Raw genomic sequence first — 9,451 nt, forward strand, 5'->3', positions numbered from 1 at the left:
GCAAAGTATTATTAAGGAACAGTTTATGCCAGCACCTAAAGAGATCTAAGCCCATTTTCCATTGCACAAAACAGTTCACGAACCATCCATCCCCAGAACTATTGGGAACCTCGGCAGTAACAGTAGAAATGTTTTAAGTTTTTTTTTTTTCCTCCCCACTATCATTTACGATTGTGATTCAGTAACGTTAAGTATTAGAAACAAAATGTAACAAAAATACGGGTATGCCATTACATGTTTTAATTGGAATACTTTAACCAGCCATAGCACAATGTCTGAATAAATGATTGCTGTGACACCTTGCACAAAACAAATTCTTGTATATCCGTAAAGCAAAACTTTAAAACACCAGAGACCCAAAGACAGACCCACCTATTTAGCTATATTTCTTTGAATACAAAGTTTGTTTTTGTGACATCCCTAACATTATTGACCATATCATATAAATATATGATGCAAATAAAAGCTTACTCAGGCTACTCGTGATCAAGTCATATTTGTAGTTTTGTTTGGTAAGGTTGTCCTAAATTAATTTCAATTTCAAATTTGTCACCTAACTTGTAGCTGGGTCTTTAAAAAATGGTGTCTGGTTTACTCAGATTCACAGGAAGTCTGAATTTGACCAATCAACGATGTACAGGACTGCTAGCTCCACCCAGTAGTTCCTGGCACATTTTTTTGCTACCTCTCTGGAATGGTAGCAAAATTTAACTCCGAGAACTATTCACGGTATTCTTCTGCCAGTAATGGAAACGCATCCAAAACTCATGATCACGGTTTCATGACGTGGTATGATACGATATGGCACAACAGTAGAAAAGGGGCTCAAGAAAATCTCAGCCAATGGAAGCACACCTACCCTTCTGCTGATCTCCAAAACACCCACAAGCTCCAATGGTACAACCTTAAACACTGCCAGGTACAGAAGAGTGCTCTGATCAACACCTGCCTTTGTGAACAAAGAATACAAATTTAGTCACTATCTATTCTACTTATCATTTGCTTTTGTCTCCCACACAACTGTTCTTACCAGGTGCATTCAAAACAAAGTTCAAACATTTTTGATTTTATATATGCTTTGGGTCTGTGAATTGGACAATAAAATCAACCAACTATTGCTGTCATTGTCAGGTTGAGCAGGATTGAGAAGTCGGAAGAATAGAGATATTTGTGGGGTAATGTCTCATAGCATACAAAAATCAATAAAAACTAATTTCACCAAAAAATGTCATTATGACCCTTGGAGACATGTTTTGAGTGTACAGAGATTCAAAAACATTACAGTGTTTTTTATCCAATCTTTAACAATCACAAAATATGTGGATTCTGTTAATACTTTTGCCCCACAAATTTTCATGAACAAATGTGTCTCCAAGTTCTGACATCTCAAAGGAGCAATCAACTATCCTGCAACAGTGACTAAACAGCAGAGATCATGCTTTCATCTGAAAATCTGGGGAGTGTGTGAATGTGTACCTTAATAAGCTTCTCAATCGTTATCACTTTTTGACTTTACTAACTGGGTGCAAACACCATAACTGATTGGCTTACTAAAACAATTTAATACATATTCCATAAAATAACTTCATGATTATTTTAATTAAATCTTAATCCTAGTAATGCAAAAAGCCCTTTACTTCCATGGCAGACAAAGCTAAACTTGTACACCATGAAAGTATACATAAATTAAGCAACATAAAATAGACACTGAACAAAACAGGGCTGTAGTTAAAGTATTTACATAAGCCTGAAAGCACGTTTTTAAAAATAGGTCTTATTACTGAATAAAATTGGAGTGCAAGAAGTAACTGCCTTATCCTTTCATTTTATAATTTCTGGCTGGGTCAGTGAGGAACCACTTCATTCCACCCACTGAATCCCTCGCTGCCTGGGAGACATTATGGCCAATTACACAGGGCCCTATGGGGCAGCGGACCATGGTCAGCATTGGCAGAATCCAGAAGTCATACCTCACAGTGAGGTTCCAAAGCATCATGATTAATTCATTTAATTTTCAAAATGATCCAAATTTGTCCCCCCAGGTGCTAGTCAAATTTCAGATCTCTACTGTCTTCTGATTGCACTTACCTGTCTTACCAGGGGTGTCTGTTTATTCTGGACAGATTTGATGTAGAATGTTTCCTGAGAGACATCCCAACCAAGGTACCTGTTAAAAAAAAACTGTTTAAAACCCAAAACCTCAATTTTTTGTTTTTTAAACATACCATGTTGTGTTTTAAACAAGGAAACTTTAATGGAAAGTTTAACTTTGCCACAAGTCAAGAGTTCTCAGTTTTGCTTGCTTTGCTCTGCTTGAACAGTCAAGATTTGTTGTTGACATAAATGGAGGTTGAAAAGATCACTGGCACCCTGTGGAACAATATTACAAAACACTTTAAACTTTTAACCCTAAACTCATGCTGGCTCGCATGTCCTGTGTGAGCTGCAGAGTAAGAGATTTTCAAAGATAACCTAATTCACTATGTGCAGTAATGCTCTGCTACAGACGGGTGACATATTAAAGGAAAACCCTGAATAAATGAGTGAAGAAATATAACGAATGCAGATGGTTCCATACAGGTGTACTGTATGATACAATTAAGCCATTAACATCCTATCACACTCTGTGGCATGAATAAAAATGCTGAGCATGCCCAGTTGACCTGGATTTTGGATCAAGATGGCAAGAGGAAAACATCTAAGTGACTTTGAAAGAGGGTTCATTATTGGGGCATGGATGGCAGGAGCTTCAGTCACAAAGACTGCTCAACTGGCTAGTGTTTCGATAGGAACAATGACTAAAATGACATGTGCTTTTAGATCTATGGGAAAGCAAATAGGATCGGAAATTATGGTCAAAAACGCACATTTGATGACTGTGATGCTCGTGGATTACTGCGATATGTAAGGAAAAACAGAAGAGCAACTATTCCTCAGGTGACTTAGAATGTCATGGCATGATCAGACGGTGACAGCAAGAACAGCGACAACTACATAAAGAGGGATATTACAGTACGGTTGCAGTGCATAAACCCCTCATTACAAAGACAAATGCATATTTGAGAGATCGGTGGTGCATAGACACTAGTCTACAAATGTGGGAAAAAGTGATAGTCAGATGAGTCATTCCTCACCATATTCTCGACAAGTGGGCGACTGCAAGTGTGGCATACACCAAAAGAATGGTACAGGACTGAATGCATGACCTCTACAGTGAGCAGGTCCAGTGGCTCTGTTATGCTGTGGGGGGCATTTTTCTGGCATGGTTTGGGTCTACTTGTCCCCTTAGAGGAAAAAGTCACTGCAAATCAATAAACGTTATTCTGAAGGATCATCTTTATCCTATAATGAAACATGTGGTAGCGGGCTCTTCCAGGAAGACAATGCCCCCATCCACAGGGCATGAGGGGTCACTGAATGGTTTGAGGAGTATGAAAATGATGTGAACCATATGAGATGTCGCAGTCACTAGATCTAAACCCAATTAAACATCTATGGCAGATTTCGGACCCAAGTGATAGACAGTGCTCTCCACCACCATCATCATCAAAATGGATTTGGAAGAATGGAGTTCCATCCCTCCAGTAGACTTCCAGAGACTCTAAGGTGCATTGAAGATGTTCTGGCAGCTCGTGGTGGCCCAATACCTTGCTACGACACTATGTTGGTTTTTCCTTTAATTTGTCACCTGCCTGCATCTGACATCTAAGAACTATGAATAATTAAACCGAAGTTGCGAAAGAAAATAAATGGCACATGCCTTGTACAATGTACTGGTTCAAATGCCACAGAGTAGACATTTTCAGGTTTAGAAAGGTTAGATTTTACAGTTCCAAAAACAAATTCAGGATATCATGTCAACCACCATAACATGCCAATAGTTCCATTAGTACTCACACATCAATACTTTAACCTGTGACTCCAGCTCCATGGATGGGTGTTGTACTAGCCCCAATGATTTTGGATAGTAACATGAGTCTGTTATTCCAACACAGTAAAAATACTGTAATCGCATCCAGTTGGCAGGGCACACACTTCTATCAAGGGCCATCAAGCAGTTACTATACTTGCATGAAAAATAATATCTCACACTGAACTAAAAAAAAAAAAAAGACGGTTCAGTAACTAGTTGCTTACATTGTACATCCAGACAGCAAAAAGCACACACACAAAAAAGATGTAGCTAAATTGAATTTAAGACAAATTACCTAAATTTATGATGTGGAGAGAGATAGACTTTCTGCAATTGCTCTCCCGTCTTTATTGAGAAGCGATATAACCAGTTATCGGCAGCCAGTGCAAGCAGACAGGGGTTTTGGTCAGAGGGTTTAGATAGCGCTTCACTCTATAAAGACAAACAAAATAATATAAAAATCCAGAAATATATAAACATCATAATTTTACGATCCTTTTTTTTAATTTTTTTTTTAAACTTCCTATAAACATCATGGCTCCTTGGTATGGTTTCTGGTATACCACAGTACTGCCATGTAGCTTTCAGTACAAACAAAACAGCAACTCCAGGACTCAATTCAGAATCTGAATTTACTCCTATAGGTTTCCTGATACATGAGGAATTCTTTCATGTGGAAAGCTTGTGAGTGGATAACATGGGGCAGAAACTTTCCCCTGTTGGCAGGTACTGAACTTAAATTCCTGTAACCCAACCGGATCAGGTCCACTTTGTAACATACTTGTAGTCTCAATGGTGGGAGGGAATAGATATAGTATATTAAAAGGCAACAAATCCCTTCAAGCACACCACCATCTCAGAAAGTGCTGGTGCAAAATTGTATTGCAGAGACTGGCATACCTTCCCAAATATTTATATTTTCACAAATACTATGCCTTACTAAAGCAGTCTCAAAATCCAAAAACATGACACTTTTTAATAGGAATCACTTTTGACCGAAATGACATACTCCACATGATCAAAACAAAATGATTAAGTACATTCAAAAGGAAAAATATACAAAACCATATGTGACAGGTGCTGGTGTTTTGGTCCGCAAGTAGGGCAAGGTCATTTTTCAGTTTTTTACAGATTACGAAAGTGCAGATTATAAGCTTTCAAATGATGTGTCATACATTGAAATCTGAAAATAGTTGAAGAAGATATGCTTATTGAATGTTGGTACTCCTAAAATCAAGTAGCAGAGAAAATCCCCTTGAAAGATCTTGAACTTTTCACACTTCTCACAGGGAGATAATGGGTGGGAATAGCTAGTTAACTCCACCCCAACCACTCCCCCACTAGAGGACCTGTAAATCCTTGCCCATTTAGGGGTTACCCTATTTAAAGCTTTATAACTCCAGATGTGAATACCACAGAGACTAGAAAAATGTCTTAAATGAAGCAATACATTTGTACCATTTATAATACTAGCTTAGATTACTTTATATTCATAATTTTGTAAGAAATAAAGTGCCACAAATGCAATGGTCAAGGCAAAAAATCTAAAATGAATTTGCTCCTTTTTTAGTTCGCAATGAAATACTGGGAGATTGCGGGTTAAAGTATACATGTCCTGGATCAAAAAACTTCTTGACCAAAATCTAAGGGTGGATATGTAGAACTACTAAAGATCTATGAAGCAAAAACTAAGCAGTGTACCCAGCATCTCCAAATCTACCCACAATGTCTAAATTATTAACACTGGTCTAAAATAGCTAAGGGTCCAGAAACAAATCCAAAATCTCTCCAAAAAGGAATATAATGCTTTTTGTCCATTGTAAAGCATATGAGCACCTTATGAAGGTTTAAGATGAAACATAGATATAATTTAAACATAATGCAAACATATAGTCACAGAATGCTGCACAGTACCTAACTGTGTAATAATTAACTCTTGTATGTAGCCTATTTCTATACTCTGTACACTCCTATGTTTTCTTGTATGGGAATGGGACGATATAAAAAACGTTTTTCAGCCGTCCACCACGTTTTGGCAATGTTTCAACACTCTCCTCATCACTGTTGTATGCGTCACAAAAACCATTACACTACTAACTAACGCTTACATTACAGTGTGAAATATCCACATTACATAATACCACTAACCTATTTAAAGACACTCAATTTCTAAAATAACGTAATAACCGAAATATTTTGAGCAGTAATACTTACATAGCAATGATGAAATCTTATCTATGTTCAGTAGATGGAGACAGAGACAGTAAATCAATGACAGTTATATCCGCTTCTGTTTTGCTCCAGAAAACGATGTCAGATAGGTATATCAGCAAACATATGGCTTAGCTATGCCCAGAAGTCCTCAATAATAATGGTGTTTTCCAAGGTATTACGAAAAATCGTTGACAACGTTTCGTTAGGTGCAACTTCTTTTAATGCTACCATATAGAGTGAATGCCATGGTAAGAAAATGTTCGGTTACACTAACCTATAAAACGCTATTCCAAAAGCAAAATTAGACATGTTATACATCGTTAGAAAGCTTATACTCTCACCTACTGATTGAGCGTCCGCCATTTTAGCAACCTCACACAGTAAACAAACATAGGCTACTACCACACGGCTTTATTTATGGGCGGTGGCTTGACCGAAACAAAGTAACAAAAGCCAACGAAATCAAACATGCTAATTAAACTGCACCCCCATCACGCCTCCAAAACCAGGCTGTAAGAATCACTAAAACAAGCCGACTTTGCTGACAAATTATAAGTATTTAGTGACCCTAAAAATGTTGTTTATTCTACTGAGTGACTTCTTCAACACTTTAACTTTCGTAATATGAAAAAAAGGAAAACAGTAAAAAAAAAATTAAAAAAACCTTTTTTGCCTCCTAGCGCGATTTCAAGATTTGCGACTTGCGGACCTTTTCTCCAGCACCCGTCACATATATGCAAGTTGTTGAAGGGAGTCAATATTTAGCAAGACACTGTAAGGAAAGTGAAAAGATGTCAGAATTTACTTACAAGCGGACATTGACACAATAATGCATCTTCTAACTTTTCCGCCTTGGTGCGTTTTGGTAATTCATAAAGGAATTGTGGCTTAGAAGGACAACTATAAGTACAAAAAAAAAACATGAGGTGTGGAAGACAAAATCATGTGTATTTATATGCAGATAATGTGCAAGATTAATAATACAATTAATCACAAAAAAAACGATGTTTTAAGTGAAATGTTTTCGTTGGCCAAAAACCTCTAAAGACAGAAAATAAAATTGCCCTAATGCTAACAACAACCTGCTGTCCGTCAAGGTGTATCAGCACAGACCTTTGACAACTGCTACAGCCCTGTTGACTACTGCACTTCAAACATGTACTCACCGCCGGGCAGATTGCTTAAGATTCAAACCTTCTCTCAAACAGGCAGAATTCATACTCTAAGAGCAGTGCTCTGTACAGTATATTGGCAAAGATATGTGGTCAAATCACATTACCTACTGTAGCAACACCGGTAGTTTTCAAAGTAAATTCTTCCACTTTCATATGCGATTGGGGACTTTGAATGCATTGCCCAGACCTTTGTGAAATCCGTGGTGTCCTATAAGGAAAGACAGTGCACTCCATTTCAATTGGCATCAACAAATTTTACCCATGGAAGGAAGAAAACGAGTACGAGTCTAGCTATTGTACAAATACCTGAAGAACAATTTGTCGAAGAATTTTCATATTTTTTCTGAGCAATGTTCCAGCATCTTTGGAGAAAATACCATATCGTCTAGAGATTATTGACATACTGACATTTTTTCTTGTTGGTCGTGACTTAGCATGAGGGCGCACAAGGTCAACTGATTTTTGCGGTGGCTGTACAAAGCTCATTGATGAACTACACTCCATTGCGAACTAAAAGCCGACGCTTGCAAGTATAGCACGGTTATACTCAGCAAGGAGATGATATCGACGTGTAGCAAGCCAAAAATATATCGTTAGCTAACCTTATATTTCCAAATAGATGGCTGACACAACGAAGTGGACTGCAACCATACAAGTTATTGTAACATTTCGCTAGCTAGCCAGATACATTTATGGGCTGTTACATTAACAGCCGAAATATTTTACATAGTCACCCAGTACAGCAATATAGACACTCGAGCAAACTTGACTGCTGAGAATCAGATAGTAATTAGCCAATAGAAATATTTTAGCTAGAAATGTCGTTTCTTGTCAACCGTAATGTATTTATGACCATTCTCTAAGTTATCACTCTATCCGTTAAACCTTAAACCGTGACAGTCTAGTCGCTTTCTTGGTAGATCTTCATAGAGTTTTAGTTCTTAAAAAGTTTGACTTCTTCAGCATCCTTAACCGGAAGCACTTCTGTGTCTGTGCTACGCTGACTGGAACCACTGACCTGGCTTTCACAACAACGTCACTATTGGTGTGCGCACGCAACCTTGGGGAAGAATATGCTATTTTGCTAAATAAATCATTATCAACAGCTAAAACTGATGATAAAGGACACTTGCTTTACATCACATCAACACTAGCTAAGCAGTTTGGTGTAAATATTAGCAGTGCTGTGTTGGCTCTCATCTAATCATAGAATGCTACGACTTTCTTTAAACAAATCTTTTGAAACGAATAGAGTAGGTGGGTTGCTATCCATGACAGAAAGCATACTGAGACTATTTTTAACCATAGATCAATTGTAATTTAAAACTAGATTATGCGAGCGACAGCGAACTTTTATAAATGTAAGATTTTCAACTGGCCAAAATATGTCGTGACTACGTCGTGTAACGGGTGTACTGTTACATTAAGAACATATAAGGGAGCCAGGCTAGGACGCATGCGCAGACTCTCTCGGCCAGAGTAGAGAATTTCAGAAGTTGGTCGTTGTCAGATCGAACTATTCCGTGCTCTTATTAGGGGTCCAAGCAGCGAAGCTGGTGGAACCCTATTGTATCTGTTAGGATTAGTAGGGGTCCAAGCAGCGAAGCTGGTGGAACCCTATTGTATCTGTTAGGATTATTATTAGGGGTCCAAGCAGCGAAGCTGGTGGAACCCTATTGTATCTGTTCGGATTATTAGGGGTCCAAGCAGCGAAGCTGGTAGAACCCTATTGTATCTGTTAGGATTATTAGGGGTCCAAGCAGCGAAGCTGGTGGAACCCTATTGTATCTGTTAGGATTATTATTAGGGGTCCAAGCAGCGAAGTTGGTGGAACCCTATTGTATTTGTTAGGATTATTAGGGGTCCAAGCAGCGAAGCTGGTGGAACCCTATTGTATCTGTTAGGATTATTATTGTTAGGGGTCCAAGCAGCGAAGCTGGTAGAACCCTATTGTATTTGTTAGGATTATTATTAGGGGTCCAAGCAGCGAAGCTGGTGGAACCCTATTGTATCTGTTAGGATTATTAGGGGTCCAAGCAGCGAAGCTGGTGGAACCCTATTGTATTTGTTAGGATTATTATTATTAGGGGTCCAAGCAACGAAGCTGGTGGAACCCTATTGTATTTGTTAGGATTATTAGGGGTCCAAG

The 9,451-nt window shown here is 38.2% G+C and overlaps 1 protein-coding gene across 7 annotated transcripts in view; it reads right to left on the reverse strand.

Annotated features, from left to right (window-relative positions):
• dcaf17 (ddb1 and cul4 associated factor 17) overlaps nucleotides 1-8,879 on the reverse strand; it is a 28,794-nt gene extending 19,915 nt beyond the window's left edge. For 2 of the 7 annotated variants that reach the window (XM_064327180.1, XM_064327178.1), the window contains exons 1-6: nucleotides 7,609-8,331; nucleotides 7,407-7,510; nucleotides 6,937-7,027; nucleotides 4,209-4,345; nucleotides 2,089-2,167; nucleotides 860-949 (exon numbers count right to left, since the gene is read on the reverse strand). In XM_064327180.1, coding sequence (XP_064183250.1) covers nucleotides 860-949; nucleotides 2,089-2,167; nucleotides 4,209-4,345; nucleotides 6,937-7,027; nucleotides 7,407-7,510; nucleotides 7,609-7,806 — 699 coding nt within the window. In that variant the 5' untranslated portion in view covers nucleotides 7,807-8,331. Of the gene's footprint in view, nucleotides 1-859; nucleotides 950-2,088; nucleotides 2,168-4,208; nucleotides 4,346-6,936; nucleotides 7,028-7,406; nucleotides 7,578-7,608 lie in introns of those variants that run through there. The other 5 variants (XM_064327179.1, XM_064327177.1, XM_064327183.1 and 2 more) reach the window with 5 other exon arrangements.
• Nucleotides 8,880-9,451: the final 572 nt, after the last annotated feature.

The sequence above is a fragment of the Anguilla rostrata genome, chromosome 3 (genome assembly GCF_018555375.3).
Source record: "Anguilla rostrata isolate EN2019 chromosome 3, ASM1855537v3, whole genome shotgun sequence".
NCBI lineage: Eukaryota > Metazoa > Chordata > Actinopteri > Anguilliformes > Anguillidae > Anguilla > Anguilla rostrata.